Genomic DNA, 21,870 nt, shown 5'->3' with positions numbered 1-21,870 from the left:
GTCTCTTTAACGTTCTTTACAATTCCCACTTAGGAGGTTCTCCTTATTTTATCCTCCCCCCAGCCAAATTGTATCTCTTGCCCCTGATGATCATTATGAGCAACTTGCAGCCATTATTTTCTTTATATGTCCTCAAAATTTGCAAGATTATACGGAGATGTTTGAGAGCTACGACCTTCTAGGTATAAACCTCACCAGTAGTTTGTCCCAGTCAATCATGCAGATGCATCAGGTCAAGAAAGCTCACCAGCATCTTTATTTTCAGAAGGTTAAGAAAATTTAGCATGTATCCATTGAACCTAATCGACTTTTATTGATAGCTCATAGAAACCTTCCTATCTGACTACATTACAGCTTGGTATGGCAACCTCTCTGCCTAAGGTTGCAAGAAATTGCAGAGTTGTGGACACGGCTCAATCCATCGTGAAAACCAACCTTCCCTTCAAGAACTCTTATCTGCACTTCTTACTGCCTCAGGAAAGCAGCAACATTATTAAAGATCCCACTCACCCGAGACATTCCCTCTTCTTCCTCCTTCCATCAAGCAGGAGATACAAAAGCTTGAAAGTACATAATACCTGGCTTTGCCCACTCTTATAAGATACTTAAACGGAACTCTTGTACAATAAAGGTGAACTCTTGTCCTCACATTTTACCTCATCATAGCCCTTACACCTTTATGTCTACCTGCACTGCACCTCCTCTACATCTGTAACACTATATTTTGTATTCTGTGTTGCTTTTCTTTGTACCACCTTGATGTACTTATGATTTGAAATGATCTGTATGGATAGTATGCAAAGCAAAGTATCTCGATACACGTACCATTTATAAACCAGTTAGCAGTCACGGTTGGTTCTGCTTCTGCATAGGTCCATATTTGCAATTGAAAAGGCCAGACAAGAAATATTCCTGTTCACTTAAGTGAAAGATAAGCACATTATTAACTACAATGGTTCATTACACAAGAGCTGTTGGGATGAAATGTTTTTCACAAAGACTTGGCCTGACCTGACTTTTCTGTTTTTCTTTTTCTTTTGGTCTGTTAATCTTGTTGCAGTTCATGGATCATCTCTATCTCTGGTCTCCAGCACATCCTCCATTTACTCAACAGTAAGTGACTCTATCTTTTCCTCTGCATTTTTCAGAGTTCAATAAGTAAAGGTTCTTAATATAAGTACAGTAAGTTCACATAAGTTGCATTACTTGTGTTGTATAATAGATATAAAGCATACCTCTTCCAAAATTTAATATTATTGTTGTCAATATGATTTTGGAGTGAGAGCATTTCATTGTGATTCCAGTATGTAGTGTATTCAGCATGAAAATCTACTATGTGGCTGTTCAGCATGAAATTGGATGCACTAATTTTTGTGCTTTATAGATGTGTGAATAAAATTTTGATAATGCCTGTTTTTCAAATCATGATGTGTTAAACATTTAATTGTACTTGTAAATTGTAATTGTAATTGTAAATTTAATTGTAAATTGGGTTTATAGACCAACTTTCTTCATTGGACATACCCTGCTAATTAAACTGGAGGCAAAAGCAATAATTAAGTCGCAATAAGTTATCATAATAATTTGAAAGCAGAAGCATACTTCTTAGCACAGATTCACAAAGCCACATTATTTTCTTAACTATTTCCAGTAATAAATTATTGGTTTACTGTGTTATGCAAGACGCTGTCTTATTGAGTAAGATGAGTGGGCAGAGTTTCTCACAAAGCAACTTTAGTCTTATGCTGAACAATCAGGGAGCGGTTGTCTTTCAGCAACTGGTATTTAACAGGCTTTTGATAAGAATTAAGCTACTTTATTCAATCATTTTAAAATCAGTAACAGTGCATGGTAAGAGCCAACAATTTGCTAAAATCTACAGAAGCATGATAGACAGTTCTTGGCGCTTTGGTTCATGATTTTTAGCAGCTGTTTTGGAAAAACAGGTTATTACGTCAGAAGCTTACACCAGCAGCATCTAATTTTGCTTTGCACATGCAAGCATAACAACTCATGACTACACCCACAATGTCACTCTACCTGTTAGTTATGTATAGGCTGTTGTATATGTTTAACTTGCCTGCACTGAACTCCTTTCATCCAGTAAGAATGCAATGCTCTCAGGTATTAAGTAATGTGATAGCTTGGGTGGCGTCTGCTGTCTTCAACCTTCAGAACAGTTCATATTGCGTTGGTGACGGTTTGTGATCAAGCAAGTGCAGTCTGATGACAGCATTCACACTCACCAGGACTCCCACAGCCTGGGAACTGATGGTAGGTAATGCCTGAGATGCAGTGCTTGTATTCAGGTTAGAAGGAGATGAAGGTTCCTTTCCTGTATATGTTCTTTCAGAGGAGTTTTGTTTTATTTTAAGTAATTCATGGTATGAAGGAGTTATATGAGGAAAGGTGGAGCACATTGAGTCTAGAGTAGAGATCATAGCAACGAGACAGGTGAACTTACTGAAACATAAGGTTCTGAGAGGACTTAGCAGGATAAGTGGGGTCAGAATGTTTTCTCTTGGCATGTTTGAAATATAGAATTAGATGGGATAATGTGAAGATAAAAGTATCACCCATTTAAGATGAGGATTTTCTTCTCTGGTAATTGTGAGTCTTGTTAATTCTCAACCTCATGAGCTGTGGAGGCTGTCATTAAGTATACTCAAGGCTGAGGGAGAGAGACATTTTGATTCAGGAGTTATGGGCGTCAGGCTTTGAAGTTATGTACATGAATATCTGTATGTAAACTGGTGCAATAATTGGCAGGGCAATTTCTTATAGGGGACACGAGAGACTGCAGGTTTTAGAATTTGCAGCTGAAAAGACACAGAAGGAAGTTAGGGTGTCAAGCGGCGCCTGTGGAGGGCAAGTCCTGAAGACAGTTCCTTTCCCTCAAACAATGCTGCTTAACCTGCTGAAGTCCTCTAACAGATTTCCCCCTTTCTTTTAAAAGTGATCGTGATATGGAAATTTCAGCAAGTGGATATTATGTGATATAATTTCATGAAAAATCCAATGGATAAATGGGAATGGGTACTTCTTCCACTTGTGGTCTGTTTGCAGACTGTTATTCTGGATTATGCGTGCATGTGATAGGCTTTCACATGTTGCAACAGCCATTTCAGCATTAATTGTACAAAAGGCTTTGCACAGATGAATCCTAACACTGGCCCCAGGTTCACAAACCATATTAAGTGCTAACTAGAGGGTTGAAGCATACTCTGCCTTTGTACCCGAAGGCATCATACATACTGAAGCATTGCTGCTTAGGGGCTTTCTACTCACAGGCACTGTCCTCCTACAGAGTGAGGCTTTGATAAAGTATTGAGTAAGGCACAGTGTAAATTCTTGTTCAGTTTGTTAGAATTAGTTTCTTTGGAGAGGGTGCAGAAGAGGTTTACCAGGATGTTGCCTGGTTTAGAGGGCATGTGCTATCACAAGAGGCTGAACAAATTTGTGTTATTTTCTCTGGAGTGATGTAGGCTGGGGGGGGAGGGGGGATCAGATAGAGAGGCTGGACAGACTTGGCTTGTTCTCTCTGGAGCAGTGGAAGCTGAGGGGGGATCTGACAGAGGTTTACAAAATTATGACGGGCATAGACAGAGTGGTCAGAGAGTATCTGTTTCCCAAGGTAGAAATGTCTAATACCAGACGGCATGCATTGAAGGTGAGAGGGGGTAGGTTCAAGGGGGATATGAGGGGTAAGTATTTTACTCATAGAGAGTGGTGGATGGCTGGCATGCGCTGCCTGGTATGGCAGTAGAGGCAAGTACATCTGAGGCTTTTCAGAGATGTTTGCATAGGCTCATAGATGGAGGGATATGGACTCGGCATGGCTAATGTTTGGGTGTTTTTTGATTTGCTTTTTAGCTGGTTTGGCACAATTTTCTGGACTGAATATATGCATATGTATACAATATATACATACGTGCTGGCATGCAAAAGTTTGGGCACCCCGGTCAAAATTTCTGTTACTGTGAATAGCTCAGCGAGTAAAAGATGACCTGATTTCCAAAAGGCATAAAGTTAAAGATGAAATATTTCTTTAATATTTTAAGCAAGATTACTTTTTTATTTCCATCTTTTACAGTTTCAAAATAACAAAAAAGGAAAAGGACCCGATGTAAAAATTTGGGCACCCTGCATGGTCAGTACTTAGTAACACCCCTTTTGGCAAGTATCACAGCTTGTAAACGCTTTCTGTAGCCAGCTAAGAGTCTTTCAATTCTGTTTGGGGGATTTTCACCCTTTCTTCCTTGCAAAAGGCTTCTAGTTCTGTGAGATTCTTGGGTTGTCTTGCATGCACTGCTCTTTTGAGGTCTATCCACAGATTTTCGATGATATTTAGGTCGGGGGACTGTGAAGGCCATGGCAAAATCTTCAGCTTGCACCTCTTGAGGTAGTCCACTGTGGATTTTGAGGTGTGTTTAGGATCATTATCCTGTTGTAAAAGCCATCCTCTTTTCGTCTTCAGCTTTTTTACAGACGGAGTGATGTTTGCTTCCAGAATTTGCTGGTATGTAATTTAATTCATTCCACCTTCTACCAGTGAAATGCTCCCTGTGCCACTGGCTACAGCACAAACCCCCAAAGCATGATCAATCCACCCCTATGCTTAACAGTTGGAGAGGTGTTCTTTTCATGAAATTCTACACCCTTTTTTCTCCAAACATACCTTTGCTCATTACGGCCAAAAAGTTCTATTTTAACTTCATCAGTCCACAGGACTTGTTTCCAAAATGCATCAGACTTGTTTAGATGTTCCTTTGCAAACTTCTGACGCTGAATTTTGTGGTGAGGATGCAGGAAAGGTTTTCTTCTGATGACTCTTCCATGAAGGTCATATTTGTGCAGGTGTCGCTGCTCAGTAGCACAGTGCACCACCACTCCAGAGTCTGCTAAATCTTCCTGAAGATCTTTTGCAGTCAAACTGGGGTTTTGATTTGCCTTTCTAGCAATCCTATAAGTAGTTCTCTCGGAAAGTTTTCTTGGTCTTCCAGACCTCAACTTGACCTCCACCGTTCCTGTTAACTGCCATTTCTTAATTTCATTACGAACTGAGGAAACGGCTCCCTGAAAACGCTTTGCTATCTTCTTATAGCCTTCTCTTGCTTTGTGGGCATCATTTATTTTAATTTTCAGTGTGCTAGGCAGCTGCTTAGAGGAGCCCATGGCTGCTGATTGTTGGGAAAGTTTTGAGGAGTCAGGGTATTTATAAAGCTTTGAAATTTGCATCACCTGGCCTTTCCGAACGATGATTGTGAACAAGCCATAGCCCTAACAAGCTAATTAAGGTCTGAGACCTTGGTAAAAGTTATCTGAGAACTCAAATCTCTTAGGATGCCCAAACTTTTGCATGGTGCTCCTTTCCTTTTCCCCTCACTCTAAACACTAATCTTGCTTAAAATGTTGAAAAGGATGTTTCATCTTTAACTTTATGACTTTTGGAGATGAGTTCATCTTCTACTCACTTAACTATTCACAGTAACAGAAATTTTGACCAGGGGTGCCCGAACTTTTGCATGCCACTGTAGATTATATCTGAACTGAGGGAAGTTCACAGGTGAGTGCAATGCCTTTTGCAGGTAGACTCATTAGCTAGGATTTTGAACATGAGCAATAACTATTAGTATGCTATTAACTTGTTATTGTCTGAAAAGTGATAATTGTGTTTATTCTCTTTTGAAACTAATGTATTATTATTGCCAAGTACTTAAAGGTATTTTGGGTGATATTTTGAAAAAATAATCGGATCAGGGCGTGTGCAAGTTTTGTAATAGTCTGGTTGGTAAGTGATCTTGATAAATGAGTGTTTTCTGGAGTGCTCATACAGTGTTACAATGGACATTTACATTACATTTTGTTTTAATGACTTATTCTTAAAGGGTCTTTATTCAATCTTTAGGAGTAGAGCTATGTGTGCTGCAAAGCAAGTAGCCCTTATTTCTGCCAGAATTCTGAGAGAAGTTACCTAGAAGTTGTTACTTGGCAGAGATCGAGATATAGTCTTTCCACTGTGCTAATCCAATGGAACCACTTAGTAATTTGATAAATGTTCCTGTGGCAATAAGCTAAAAAGAGCAAAGGAACACTTTCTCAGTCAGTGTTCATCCCACAGTGAATATTGGGATCAACAGATATTGGATTGTTGCATAACAACTTATACAGTATTCATTACTTACACAACAGGCATTAATCTTCATTGTCTCTGACACTCTGATATCCTGAAGTTGTTTATATACCTGCATGTTTGTTTTTCACTTATCTTCCGAGAGAAGATGGCTTAATAGACTTAATAGAGAAGTATAACTGGCATTCAAAGCACAGTTTGATAAATGATCTTGTGATTGGGAGCCAGTTTTGTTGTATGGTTGCTTTAAAGCAATAATATTTACAGTGGCGGCTTCCTTAGCGATTGTACTGGTTTTATACTGATGTTTCTTTTCAAGCTTCTCTCATTCTCAAAACACACATCTGTTCTTGACCCTCATTGCCAGTGAACTACTGACCACCAATTTCACATCCTCAAGCTCCATACTGGTTGAAATAGAAGTGATCTCCCTTCACTAGTTATTCTTCTGTTACTGTTATTTCACTGCCTACTGCACAATTCCCACTCTCCAGTCCTTCCACCTCGTAAACTCTGATGCCATCATCAATCTTTCTTTCCTCTCCAACATGACTAAAGGTATTTATTTTAAATCTGAATTCAGCAGCGCATCATCTTTGTGAAATTTTCTCTGGTTGAGTTTCCGTCCCTGACACGTTAGTTGTGGTCTTAACTGAAGTTTCAACACTGTCCTTCAAATGGATTTATCATCCTTCTTTGCCCTGTCAATTTCTGAAAAGGAGTTACAGTAATCCTCTCTTTCACTGCACCTTTGAGGTTCAGCTCAGTCGCATATCCAGTTCTTAAGACCATGAGATAAAGGAGCAGAATTAGTCCATCTTGGTCCATCGAGTCTGCTCCGCCAGTTCATCATGCTGGTCTATTTCCCTCTCAGCCCCAGTCTCCTGCCTTCTCCCCATATCCATTTGGTCATTAGTATAGCATATCCAAATTGTTACAGTGGATGATGCAGTCAATATGGGACTGCATTATATTCTACAACACCTCGACAACCCAGGAACTTCTGTGAGGGTCCTGTTTGTTGACTTCAGCTAGGCGTTTAACACCATTGTCCCAGAAATCCTCCCCTCCAAACTCACCCAGCTTACTGTCTTCCCCGCCATCTGTCGGTGGATCACAAGCTTCCTGACTGACAGGGTGCAGCAAGTGAGGCTGGGGAGCATCATCTCTAGCATCAGTACCGGTGCCCCACAGGGATGCATGCTCTCCCCACTGCTCTTCTCCCTTTACACTAATGATTACACCTCACAGGATCCATCTGTTAAACTCCTGAAGTTTGCAGACGACATAACTGTCATTGGCCTTATCCGAGACTGTGATGAGTCTGCATACAGACGGGAGGTGGAACGGCTGGTCCTCTGGTGTGGTCAGAACAATCTGGAGCTAAATACGCTTGAGACTGTGGAGATGACAGTGGACTTCAGGAGCAGCCCCCCAAAACTCCCCCCACTCACTATACTCAACAGTATTGTGTCTGCTGTGGAGACCTTCAGATTTCTGGGTGTCACAATCTCCCAGGACCTGAAGTGGATACCCAATGCGGACACTCTTATCAAAAAGGCTCAGCAGAGGTTGTATTTCGTATTTCCTACGTCAACTCAGGAAGTACAGCCTGCCTCAGGAGCTGTTGATTCAATTCTACTCAGGAATAATCCAGTCTGTTCTCTGTTCATCCATCACTGTCTGGTTTGGATCAGCAACCAAACAAGACAAGACTCCAAATAACCGTCAGGGCTGCGGAAAGGATTATTGGTGTGAAGCTGCCCTCGATCCAGGACTTTTATGCATCTAGAGTCAGGAACCGAGCAAGCAGCATTATTGTAGACCCATCACATCCTGGACATCACCTGTTCCAACTCCTTCCTTCTGGTAGGCGCTTTAGATCACTGTATGCCAGGACAAATAGGTACAAGAACGGTTTCTTTCCGTATGCCATCAGTCTTCTGAACACTTGAATTTTAGTCTATTATAAATCAAGTCCACCTGTACATTCAATGAGGTGGACCTCATTGTATATAGTTTATGATTATTTGCGCTATTGTTTTTTTTTGTTTTTAATTCAGTACAGAGAGAGCTCAGGGAAACCGGCATCAAATTCCCTGTATGTGTCCTCATTCTCGGCGATAATAAAGGATTCTGATTCTTAGGGCTTTGTTTTGGACTCTGTCCTCTTTGTCTACAAACAGTTCTTCTGAATGGAGACAGCAGCCAGCCTGACCACACTACCTCTCTGACTACTGCCTGGGCACTTTCAGGCTGCTAGTATGTCATGCAGTCTTGGATGGCGACAGTTTTCTGCAGCCAAGTACTAATTTCCCTGCATTAAACTTCATCTGCCAGCCCATTAATATTCTCTTGCAATTTGTCACTATCCACTGTGCTGTTCACTCTGCTGCCAGGTTTAAAATCATCTGCAAATTTACAAATTGTGACTTGTGCCCTCGATTAATATTAATATATACCAAAACTGGCAATGGCCCTAACACATATCCTCAGGGAATGCTAGTCTGTCAAGCAACTATTCGGCACAACCATCTGTTATCTGTTAGTTAACTTCATATCCATGCGACCGATGTCCCTGTCATGTGATGTGCATAATTTGGAGCAAGAACAAGCTGCACAGCCCTTGACTTTGCTCCACTGTTCAAGAAGGTCATGGTTAATCTGATCTTCACTTGCTTGTGTGTTCTACATGAACCTTAACAACCGTATAGAGCAAAAATTCATCTCTGCGTTGAATGGATTTAGTGATCTTTTAGGAGATTTCTAAAATCTCATGACTCTCTAAAAGATGAAAATCTTCCTCATCTCTGCCTTCAATGGGCAACTCCTTACTCTGAAACAGTCTCCTGGTTCAATAATCCATTTGAAGTGAAACACCTTAGACTATAAGACGTAGGAGCAGAATTAGACCACTTGGCCTATTGCATCTGCTCCACCATTTAATCATGGTGAGTCCATTTCCCTTATTCCCCTTTTCTCTTGTTTTTTCCCCCATAACCTTTCATGCCTTGACTAATCAAGAACCTATCAACCTTAAATGCACCCGGTAACATCATTAGGCACTTGAACTCAGTTTGAATGACTGGGCAAATTAATTGATACATTTTTTTAATGTTTACCTGTGCCTTCAGTGGCAACGTGTACAATGGTGAATTATGTGGTAATGCAATTCGGCAAAATTCATTCAGATCAGCTTGACTCCTGTGCATTGAAATTGGAATGCATTGAAGCAACCAAGATTGGGTGTCGAGATTCTTGTCCTTTACAACCATTAGAATGAGGTCAATAAATGTCTTTTAAAGGCTAAATTAAAATTCTAGTACTCCTATATTCTGAATTAACAGAAGCAAAGCCAACCCTTTTTTTTGTGTGTGTTCTTCATTGTAGTCCTGAGTGTCTGGATAACAGAGAGAAAAAAATAAGCTTGATATCAGAGAAGGGGGGAACAGATAATGCCCTTGCACTGTCCACTAAAACTGGTTAACGGAGACCAGTTGAAGGTTATAAAGGGATTTTTACTGAACTCACACATGTCAGCAACATTAGCTTTTTGCTGCCTGCCATCAGGACACATCGCCCAAAGGCCATAATTCAATTTGACTGGTTGTTTCCTCATCATTCAGCAGGAACAGACGACAGCACCATTACACTGAGCTTGAGGGAATATTGCATTTGTCTCCTCTCTTCCATTGCCCCATTGTTTTACCACGCGGAGAAATTGACTTTGATCACTCAAAAGAATGAGCACCTCTGCTGTCAATGTAATTATGTCAAGCTCTTTGGAATTTGAACAACTGTACAACATGAAAGCAAACTCTTCACCTACAACATCCATGCCAACTATCAAGGAACCTTGACACTGCATCCACAATGCTAGGGGTGATTACATTATTGGAAGTTGAACTGCTATAAAATCAGAGACGAAAGCATACTTTAATTAGATCATAAGACCACAAGACATAGGAGCAGAATTAGGCCATAAGACCCATCATGTCGGCTGTGCCATTCCATCACGGCTAATTTATCATCCTGCTCAACCCCATTCTCCGGCCTCTCCCCGTAATCTTTGGCACCTTGACTAATCAAGACACTATGAACCTTCACCTTAAATATATCCCAATAACTTGGCCTCCACTGCCGTCTGTGGCAATGAATTCCACAGATTCTAAAAAAAATCTTCATCATCTTCTAGTTGGAGGCTGTGCCCACTGGTCCTGGACTCCCCACTATAGGAAACATCCTCTCCACATTCACTTTCAGTAGGCCTTTCAATATTCAATAGGTTTCAGTGAGATTCCACCTTATTTTTCTAAACTCCAATGAGTACAGGCCTAGAGCCATTAAATGTGTTTAGTTAGAGATGCATACAATCTGGAAAAATATATAAAGCTGATAACTTTAATGTACAGAATTTGTGAACGAAGGGTGAATTCCTGGGAGCTGAAGACTGCCAGTAAGTGAAAACGTGCATCATTATTGCTTTCTAGCCAAACACAGGCCAGTCCTGATGAAGAGTCTCAGTCGAAAATGTTGACTATTTACTCTTTTCCTGAGACGTTGCCTGCTCACTTCCTCCATCATTTTGTGTGTAGTACTTTGAATTCCAGCACCTGCAGATTTTCTCTTACTTGTGATGGGGCAAAGGAAACCAGAGAAGCCATTTATTCGAGTAACACACACAAAATGCTGGAGGAGCTCAGAAGGTCAGGCAGCACCTATTGAAAAAAGTAGGCAGTCAACGTTTCAGGTCGAGGTCCTTCATCATTTAGTCGTTGCTAAATCAAACCAAGTAAAGGAATAAGTTACTGAATGAAGTCCATGAATGTAGCAAAATCACTTTTCCAAAATTTAAATACTCCCTCACTGGACAGTGTTTTTTATATTTGCATTTCTTGGGGAAAAGAGTAACTTTTTTTTCTTGTTTTATTTTAGCCAGAGGAAAAGTCGCAGTCAGAGGTAAGATAACTTTAAATATAATTCAAACATTTGAAATTGATTGTTAAATATTGATTGTTCATGATGCAGAATGAAACTTGGAACTGCTTCTAGATGCATGAACTGGGTCAGTGCACACAATTTGTATAAGGTAGCTCCTATGTATTGTAAGTGCTTTCATAAAATACAAGAGATCAATAAAACAAAGTCATTGTTTATGTGGATTAAAAAAGATATATTTGCATAAAATATTACTTGAGAAAAATATGGGTAAGGTGCTCTTTGGAACAGCAAGTATTTAGCCATATGAGTAAAGAAATGGAAAAGACATAGGACAGAACTGGGTTCAAAGGAGATTTCCTGGATTGGGGAGAGAAGTTCACATCCTGTACCTTAAGTGAACGGTTGCTCATTATGCAAATAAATTATCTTGGCTTGATAATTATTGTAATTATCATTTAAATTCATGGAAATGATGGTTCCCTTGTAAATGGACACAGAAAGAAATATAGCCATGAATAAAGTAAACAGAATTCTGTGCATGCGTGAATGTGTGTGCTAGCATGTGCATGGGCATACTGTGGAATGGAAGCAAAATTAAGGAGATCATCATCAACTTAAAGAGGACCTAGTCAGGAACCCTTTGGGTATTACATGATTTCAGACAGAGATCCACATCCATGATATTATTATTTCTGAATGGATCTTCCACAAAATGCCTGCAGATCACGTACTCACATCATTATTGGCAGTAGCTTTAGCTACCACGTTCTAAGCTATGGAATTCCCTCTCTAAACTTCTTCACTTCACTTTCCTTCTTCAAATGAGAGAAAGTCGTTTGTCCTAATTCAACATGGCATTGCTATGAAGTTGCTTGGGATGTTTTTGTAAAGCAAAGAAGTAAAATAAAAGGCTCTTGCTAATATTGTGTATGGATCATAGAACAATATAGCACAGGAACAGGCCCTTCTGCCCTCCATGTTTCTGCTGACCATGATACCTGTATATCTGTTTGCATATGGTCTGTATTTCCTTTCTCTGTCTTCTCATTGCTCACCAGGGTCCCACCATTTATTGTACAGTTGTAGATATCATGTTGTTAGAAAAGTTTTGAGGTCATGAACATCTTCCATTTTAGATTCACAGAATGTTAGCAAGACTGAAACTTGTAATTGTTGCAAGTCACTGAAACATTTTCTTTAGTTGGGTTAAGTTTGCTTCACCCGAACTTGACTTGATAAAAAATCTTTCACGTTTTAGAAACATAGAAAACCTGCAGCATAATACAGGCCCTTCGGCCCACAATGCTGTGCTGAACATGTACTTACTTTAGAAATTGCCTAGAGTTACCCATAGCCCTCTAATTTTCTAAGCTCCATGTACCTATCCAGGAGTCTCTTAAAAGACCCTATTGTATCTGCCTCCACCACTGTTGACGGCAGCCCATTCCACACACTTTCACAAATTATGACACAAAAAACCATAACAGTAATAGGATTCAACACACACAGATTGCTGGAAGAACTCACTGTAAATCCAAAGCAACATACACAAAATGCTAGAGGAACTCAGTAATAGGATATTAATTTGAGGGTGTAGACTTGAAATCAGCAGCATAAAGGAGAGAGAAAAAAAGAGTAAAAAAGTGGATGGAAATCATATTCATAATTTATTTTAGTAAAAAAATAGTTGATTGAACCACTAATCTGTGGAACCAACAAGAGAGGTGATTACACTATGTCTCATGTGGCGTAAACATTGCTTGAAGTGGATGGATTAAACATCCTATTGCAGGTGTCACAGAACTGTGGTGTACATCTATTTTAGATACGTTGAATTTTCATTGCAGAATCTTAACACAGTTCAACTAACTTTAAATCTTCTGTTAATGAAAAATATTATGCATTTAGGGGTGCAGAGTTAAACAAGAGTTCAGCCATGATTTCATTAAGTGTCTCCAGTGGTTGAATCGTTTACCCTTGTTCCATTTTTCCTGTCTTCAAGTTTGCAAATTTTTTTGCTTACGTTTTGCAGATCCGCAAACTTCGCCGAGAGCTGGATGTTTCCCAGGAGAAAGTAGCAGCATTGACAACGCAGTTGTCTGCCAATGTAAGTAAGCATTATGAGGGATGAATAGGGAAGGGGCACGTGATTTAATGCAGATTTCATTAACAATAATACTTAGACTAACTGAGCATTTGTTTTCTCTGTTACACTTTTACACACCAAAGGGAATGCAATAACTTAAAATGTTGATGCTGAGCAGTAGTAATTTTACTCATTTTGCAAGATTTGATTCTTTTCATCTTCAAGCTCATGAATGCAGGTTTGAATCCATATGGTAATTTTGTTATTGGTAGAAATTGCTATTTTATGCGATCTTTGGTTTTTTTAGTTTTGTTAATTTTAATTTTTTTTTGTAGCAGCAACAGTACAATGCACTGCATAAAATTATTACAGTATTGTGCACAAGTCTTAGACACAGCTATATATCTAAGAAGTTTGCACAGTTCTCTAAATATATGATATTTAAGTGAACAGTTTGGCAAAACTTGCAACTCACTATTGCCGGTAGGAATCACAGTCCTCTCTTTGACAAGAGATGTTACTGTTCTGATGTTTGACTCCTTATTGCCTATTGCATCTAAATGATCTGTTTCACGAGTTGGATGTGAAGAAGAGCCTGAGTCATTTCACCTCTTTGCTGATCCTTCTTCCGTTATGAAGACACTCTGGTCCTTCTTCTGAGAGCAACAATAAATCAGGATTTTGCTTGTTTTAGTGATGTGCTAAGGTGAAGGGTCACGGCCCATAATATAGGACATTGACGTGGCTGAAAATAGTAGTTGGCAAAACTAATAAGTCACCAACCAACGATTAGCTGACACTGGTTTGGAGTTTTACAAAGTCGGTGGATTATGTAAAGAAGACAAGAGTTAAAACTTGGCAAAACGTTCTATACTTACAACGTCATAGTAAGATATGGATCCATTGAGTCCGCACCACCCACTAGCCAGCCATTTTACACTTATCCTACGTTAATCTTATTTTTTGTTCTCCTCACATTCTCTTCAATTCACTTCAGATTCCAGTACCCACCAACTCACTGGTGGCAGTTTATAGCTGCCAAAAATCCGCACAGTCCCAAAAGAACGTGCAAACTCCACAGACAGCTCCCCAGGCCAGAAATGAACCTGTGACCTTGATATTGTAAGGCAGCAGCTCTATCAATTGTGCCACAGGGTCATTTGGAGCAAAAATTATCTTAATGTAAGAGAGGGCATGATGAAATATTGTTTCAACTCCTGATGGTGTTGAAACTTTTCAATGCCTTGCAGACAAAAAAAATTGAGAACAAATATGCAACAGTCCATGCACTGTTGTTTTCTTTAATACCATATCCATAATCACATGCTTTCTTGTTTTGATATCTTTGATTTAGTATGTAAAACCTCCACCAGATGATATCTTAATGTTTTTCCAAAACAGTGGTGCCGCTTCAAATAAAATAATTCAAATATTTGTCATCATTTTGTTGAACTGATTTACAGGATGCGATTGTCACTGGCAAGGTCATAAAAGCTTAGATAAAATACTGATAAGTTTGTAAATGGATGAGTGTAACTTTATAATAGGATTTTGATATTTATTTAAGTCAGCTGGCTTTTTCTCAAGAAATTCTGAGTTGTGACTTTTAAAGTAGGATTCAGAATATTTAATTTGAGTTATATAATTATGGGTATAATAACTAAAATGATCCTTAAAACTTTGTTTAAAAAATGTGTACAACCTTTGCAGTCAAAAAGCACTAGCTTCCTATCACCATAGGTTCTGCAGATAGCAGGACTTTAGGCCAAATTTTCAACTGATTCCATGTGTAGAAAATATCTAAACAAGCAGTGTTACTTTTTTAAAGCTTAAATAAAGAAAAGGGAGTAACTGAGAGGATAGGTAAATAGGGAAGTGAGCGTTTTCAGTCGGATGAAAGAAAATAAAAGTAGTCAATTGATTTAGGAAATCAATTTCATGAACATTATTAAACATAAGTTATCTAACAGCTTAAAAATTAAATCATCTAACACTGTTCATTTCAGTTGAAAATTGACTTTTCCTGGAGTGAAACACAGTAATCAACTTTTCCAAACCATTTTGTGTCTCTGTGGAAATTAGATTATGCACTTCTCAATATAAATCACCCTCGCATGACGTTTGCTATTGCTTCACGGGCAGAGTCCATGTTGCCAGTTTTTGAGTATTTCCATGACAGTTGCATTATGCTGTCACTTCTTTTCCACTGAGGTAAACTTTATTGTGTTCTTATAACCCCCTCTTCCCTGTGTCTCCAACTAACAATGAATCTCAGGATCTAGCCCCAGTATCGCAATCAAAATCTGTCTAGTGCCACAATCTCTTTAGGATCCAATCACTTTTCTCACACCTCACCAGGCTCCAAACACCATGCGGTGGAACCTTACCCCTTCACCTTAGCCTCATTTGGGCCTGTTGTCTGTCAGCCCTTTGCCCCTCAATGTTACGACCAACTTGTTGTGCTGCAGTCAAATGGAACATGCAAAAGAAGTCCTGGCCTGGGCTCAGTGAATCTGGTTATTGGCACAAGATGCAACAATATTTTGCATGGCGTGTTAATTCCTGCACCAGTATGGAAAAGGAATAAAAAGAGGAAAGAATGATCAAAATGAAAAATAATTAATTATAAGCAGGAAAACGAGATTTTCAAACAGGATATTGTGTTACTTAATCCAGATGAGTTTCTTGAAATATTGAGGCCAAAAGGGAATTAAGGTGTGATTTATTAAGTGTATAGAACTATGAAGGGATGAAAAATAACAGATAGAAATAGACATATAATGAAAGGTCTAGATTAGATACAGGATTAGATGTCATTGATTTAAGATTAGAGAGCAGCGGGTTATTTTTCATGCAAGTTATGACGCTGTTAAGTGCTGATGGCTGAATCAGCGACCAGGTGTGAGTTAAGAAGCCCAAGAGGAGGTTAAAGGAAACAGCACCAAAGGGATGTGAAACAAAGCAAATTACTGCACGAGATTATTGCTTGTGTGGACGATCAATGAGAACTCATGATGTTCAAAACAACCAACTACTTCTTTGTAATTTCATGCAAAGATGCAGTTTGTCTGGCAAAAGTGGTAAAGAAGGAGAATAAAGCTGATGAGGTACATTTGATAGTCTGACCAGGCCCTATATAAATTCACTAAAGTTTAGCTCTATATAGGTATAGGCATACAGCCCACAAGGGAAAACATTTGAGGTTGAATCTTATCAGAGTTTAATATCTTACCTTATGTTTTTTCCCCCCTTGTTATGCTTCTCAGCAAATAAAGCTTTTCATTTGACTGCTTATACATGTTCTGCACAAATATTTGATGTAGTTGTTGAGTTAATATTTTCACTTGTCATTAGATCTGTTACTATTTGCAGACTTAAGCATGTTAATCTACCATTGTGCAAATGTATAAGTATTATGTTCCAAACTGATATTCCTGGATACCTCTCTGCATATTCCATTCAGCTCTAAATTCTAGAGTTCAGCATTTATATTGTATTTTCGATTATTGTTGATGTTGGTCATCATTTCAGGTAAGTAGGCCCGCAGCTTGAACTCTAATAATTCTGTTGCTGACCTATTGTAGTTCATAAACTGTAAGAACACTGATTTCAATAAGTCAGCTCTGTTCTTCTAGTTCTCAACTGAAAAATGAAAATAATGCATACTTGGGCAGTAACGTACTGGAAATTCACGTGTCTGTTAAAAATAAAGGGATCTGGGAAAAAGTTATATCAGGGTTGATAAAGATGCAGTTCAGCATCAGTTAATAACCACAGTCACTAAAATTTTACTAAATTTATTTCCCTCTGTCTTGTATTGGTGAAAATATAAAATAAAATAGGCTATAAGTGGGTATGTTGAAATTAAATACTTGAAGTATTTCTTCATATCAACTTCATACAAGGAATAAGGGACTAGAATAAGGCATTGTTCATCTGGTGGCAGCTTGGCTAGAGAAGGTGTTTTGTGATGTATACATTTTCTGAGAAGGGCCTGTTATTTTAGGATGGGCTTTGTTCTTGATCATTATTCCTCTACTGATTCCCTGGGGGTACCCTTGGCCAGCATAGTCTTAGAAGTAGGAAGTGTTGAAAGCGTTGGTCCATCTGAATTGCTTGTGTTGGATGCTACATCAACATGTTTTCAATTTGTTCCCCACCTCCTGACATTTCCTAAGGAGTCAAATTCAAGCTTGGAATGAACAGGGGTATAGCGGATCTTCAGGATTTGTTTTCTGTTTTAATGTTCACATTTAGGTGGCTCCGGCCAACTAAACCAGAGCAAAAAAGACTAGTCCAATGTCCAGTATACATTCCGTGGCCATTTTATTCATCATCATCATCATGTGCTATGTTGTATGACATGCGTGATCATGGTCTATTGACCTTGATTGTTCTTGGCAAGTATTTCTAGAGAAGTGGTTTGGCATTGCCTTCTTTTGGGCGGTGCCTTTACAAGATGGGTGACCCCAGCCATTATCAGTACTTTTCAGAGATTGTCTGCCTGACATTAGTGGTCGCCTAACCAGGACTTGTGATATGCACCAGCTGCTCATAAGACCATCCGCCACCTGCTCCTGTGGCTTCACTTGACCCTGATCGAAGAGCTAGCCAGTTACTACACGTTGCCTAAGGGTGACCTGCAGGCTAGCGGAGGGAAGGAGAACTAAACACCTCCTTTGGTAGAGACGTATCTCCACCCTAGGTACCTAGTAAAATGGCCACTAAAAAACCCACCCACGTCAGGGTACGGCGTGCTGTGCATTCAGAAATTTTCTTCTTCAGATCACTGTTGTAATGTGTGGCTATTTGAGTTATTGTCACCTGAACCGGTCTGGCCATTCTGCTTTGATCGCTCTCTTTAACAAGGTGATCGCCCACAGAACCGCTGCTCACTGTTTAAAAAAAAATTTCTCGCACCATTCTCTGTAAACTCAAGAGACAGTTATGCTTGAAAATCCCAGGTTTCTGAAATACTCAAATCACCCTGTCTGGCACCGACAATCATTCCACTGTCACAGTCACTTAGATTGCACTTCTTCCTTATTCTGATGTTTGGGCTGAACAGCAACTAAACCTCTTGACCATGTCTGCATGCTTTTATGTATTGAGTTGCTGCTTCCACATGATTGGCTGATTAGATACTTACATTAGTGAGCAGGTGTACCTAATAAAGTGGCCCTTAGGTGTAAGCTGAGTTAGGCAGCACTGGGCTCAATGACTTATTAATGTCAGAATTCTGAGGAAGAGGAGGAGAAAATAATTTGGCTTTGGCTGCTATTCACTCTGCTGATGTTGCTTTTGAACACATCTTGGGGGTGAGATCAGATTTGGCTGCATCCTTTGATAGTTGCCACAGCCAAATATTTCTTGATATCCACCATTCAGACCGACAGGATATGTGGGCACCAGGCTAAAGCCCTGGAGCGCTGAGTCATTCTTGAAATCATGCCCTAGTGTGACTCAGCTTTTCAGAGCAGAATGTCACAGGTTGAAAAATCATGCGGGGATTGTTAAGAGTAGAGAGATTTGCTCTGCCAGGACATTCAGTGGTTTCTTTTGATGATGATATCTGACTTTCAAATTGCAAATCTATCTGCACAAGAAGACTAATTCAAACCAGTTAAACCATCGAATGTTGTTTTCTTTTCACGGGACGTGTTGGTTTTGTGTTCATTTATTATCTTAAGTCACAGCACAAAGTGCTTGCCAATATAGCATGTTTGGCATCTAATGTTTAAAAAGTATAGGAGACACTAAGATGAATGATAACAACTTTTGACTTGGTTACAAGGCAGCATTGTAATATCAGTGTCTGAATCAAGATAAAACGTGTTAATTCATGCCAAAAAAATTGCACCAGTATCAGTTCCCTTCGATCGTTGACTGTTCTCTGAACATCCTCTACATAGCACCATCCAGAGACAGAGAAGCAGTTTCAGTGACAGGTTACTATCGATGAAATGCTCCTCAGACAGGATGAAGAGGTCAATACTCCCCAATGCCATTAGGCTTTACAATTCAACCGCCAGGACTTAAGAACTTTTTAAAAGCTATTATTAATGCTTTTTGAGATAGTGATTTGGATGCATATCATATTTTTTACTGAGTTAAGTATTGTATGTAATTAGTTTTGCAACAACAAGTGTATGGGACATTGGAAAAAAAGTTGAATTTCCCCATGGGGATGAATAAAGTATCTATCTATCTATCTATCTATCTATCTATCTATCTATCTATCTATCTATCTATCTATCTATCTATCTATCTATCTATCTATCTATCTATCTATCTATCTGTTTTATCCAATTATTTGGTTCAAAAACAATTTCATGACAAGTTTGGTTTGGATAACTTGGCTAACAATAACTTGGAGTGATACCTCTCTCTCCCTCATTAGTGAGAGGTAGAGAGAGCCTGTGGAATGGCAAAGTGTTGAGATGGATAGTGTTTTTTTAAATGGACTCTAGATCATGGTCTCTTTAGGGCTTTGCTACTGTTTGCATGGTGGGTCGGGTGGGGGCTGATGCTGTTGCTGAGGCAGGTGGGGGGAAGAGAGTTGATGCTTTGCAGCTGCTTGTGAGTGGATGTCTGGGAAGAGTAAGAATTTCAGGTAGTATCCTGTGTACATTCTCTGATATTAAGTGGATCCATTGAACCATTATTCTCATCTCCAAGGTAGCAGTCTGCCCTCTAGTCTGTAGTTCACTCTCTGAATAAGGCTGACCATTTGCTCACAAGATTGTGTTGTGATAATTTCAGTGAGATGAATTTCCATGCCTGATATTTTCCATATAAACATTTGATGTCAACTATATAATGTCACAATAAGGATGTGCGTGAGAAAGGCTATAATAAATGATTTGCAACTGGCATGAAAATTGGTCATGTTATTGATAATGAATAAGGTGGTCTTCAGCTATTGAACAATATTGCTGAGCTGGTGAAATGAGGAGAGCAGTCGGCAAATAGAATTTAATACTAATAAACAGCAGGTGATGACTTTTGGGCAGACAAATAAAGCTAGGTGAGATATAATCCAATCACAAACACGAAAAAATCTGCTGATGCTGGAAATCTGAGCAACACACACACAAGATGCTTGGGAACTCAGCAGGCCAGGCAGCATCTATAAAAAAAGAGTACAGCGACATTTCGGGCCGAGACGTACGAGAGATATAATGAGATCTAGAACCCCAAAAAGTATTCAAGAACAGATGGACCTTGGTGGCATAAGCAAAGATCCATGAAGACAACAACAGGTTGATGTATGATTTCTTAACCCCATATGTCAAACCCACTCTCATTAGCCGTGGCAGGGTGGTTATAGTACAATGGCGACACAGGGGAACACAAATTCCGGAATCCAGAGAAACTCAAAGCATTCAGCAGGTGAGACAGCATCTATGGAGGGAAGTGGACAGTCCAGGTTTCAGGTCCAGAACTTTCATCTGGTATAAAGCAAGAATATGGTCACAGTTTGGGTCACTGCATTATTGGGGTAAGTGTTTTTTTACACTGCAGAGGAGATTCATCAGGCTGTTACTTGGGATAGAACATTTCAGTCGTGAGGAAACCTGGATATGGTGGGTTTATTTTCCTTGGAGTCCGGAAGGCTGAGCAGAGACCTAAGTCAGGCCCTAATTGTGCAGAAAATGTGCCACTTTTTGTCGTAGCGGAAATGACATCTTGACTCAGAAGGCATACATTTAAGGTAAGAGTGAAGAGATTTAGAGAAGAATTGAGGGAGAAATTTTTCAGAGCATAATTGGAAGTCTGAAACACACTGAGGATGTGGTAGGTGCAGATACTCAGGTAGCACTTATTTAAATGAATGAAGCGCCTTGGCATGGAAGGCTGTGAGTGTTGGGAAATGGGATGAGTATAAAGAGGTACTTGATGCCACATGGGCGCACTAGGCTTGAAGAGCCTGCTGTACGACTATATAAAAGCCTGTAAGCATGCTCAGATCATAACTAACACCTATGTGTCATGAGGCTGTATAGTAAATTACTCTTGCTCCTCAAGCTCATTGTCATTCTGGGCCTCCAAATGATTTGTCCTTTCTGGATGAGCAAACAAAGGGGGATATTTTATTTCCAATTTAACTGCAGGAGTGTCAAAACCAGCACAGGTCATCTTCCAGATTAATTAAAAACCCATTTTACACCTCATTCCATTTCTGTGACCAAGCTTTTGCCAGAGAAATGTCAACAAAGTTAATTGAATTTCTTGACAGACCAAAAAAAAACATTACCTGCTGAGGAAAAAAGTGACAATTGGAACATGCTGCTCACCACTGAATCTGTTTTACTAGAAAGAATTGCTATTCATCTGCTTCCATAAGTCAAAGGGCAACTGCATCCGTCAGAGGTTAAGAAATTTGTGAATGATTTAGTATATCTGAATTAGCAGCTGTGCAAATATAGTATTCCAGGTTTCGATTTCTGGCTTCCTCCACCATAGCTTCAGGAATTGTCTGTTCCCACCTGTGCTGGTGTTAAGTGAAGCCAAGCATGCTGTTTCACATCAAAAAACCACCAATTACAGACATTTCGCATTGTGTTACAATTTAATTGGAATTGTCGTACTTTTAGAAATACTTGCTAGCCTTTTCTTTTGTCTGCTATTTTGCAAACTGCCTCCATTTCTGACAAGATTAAAATAATTATTAGATTGTTTTGTCTAATGAGCAAGAAGTTAGTTCGAT

General features: G+C 39.4%; 1 protein-coding gene across 6 annotated transcripts in view; it reads left to right on the top strand.

Moving 5' to 3' along the window:
• The window catches only part of nav2a (neuron navigator 2a), a 982,776-nt gene that overhangs the window by 906,157 nt on the left and 54,749 nt on the right, over positions 1-21,870 (top strand). For 4 of the 6 annotated variants that reach the window (XM_073049759.1, XM_073049758.1, XM_073049762.1 and 1 more), the window contains 3 exons: positions 1,061-1,113; positions 11,069-11,092; positions 13,107-13,181. In XM_073049759.1, coding sequence (XP_072905860.1) covers positions 1,061-1,113; positions 11,069-11,092; positions 13,107-13,181 — 152 coding nt within the window. Of the gene's footprint in view, positions 1-1,060; positions 1,114-4,093; positions 4,151-11,068; positions 11,093-13,106; positions 13,182-21,870 lie in introns of all 6 variants that reach the window. The other 2 variants (XM_073049760.1, XM_073049761.1) reach the window with 1 other exon arrangement.

Source organism: Hemitrygon akajei, chromosome 6, assembly GCF_048418815.1.
Source record: "Hemitrygon akajei chromosome 6, sHemAka1.3, whole genome shotgun sequence".
Lineage (NCBI taxonomy): Eukaryota > Metazoa > Chordata > Chondrichthyes > Myliobatiformes > Dasyatidae > Hemitrygon > Hemitrygon akajei.
Note: the sequence above shows the minus strand (reverse complement) of the source record. Positions and strands in the feature narration are given on the sequence as shown.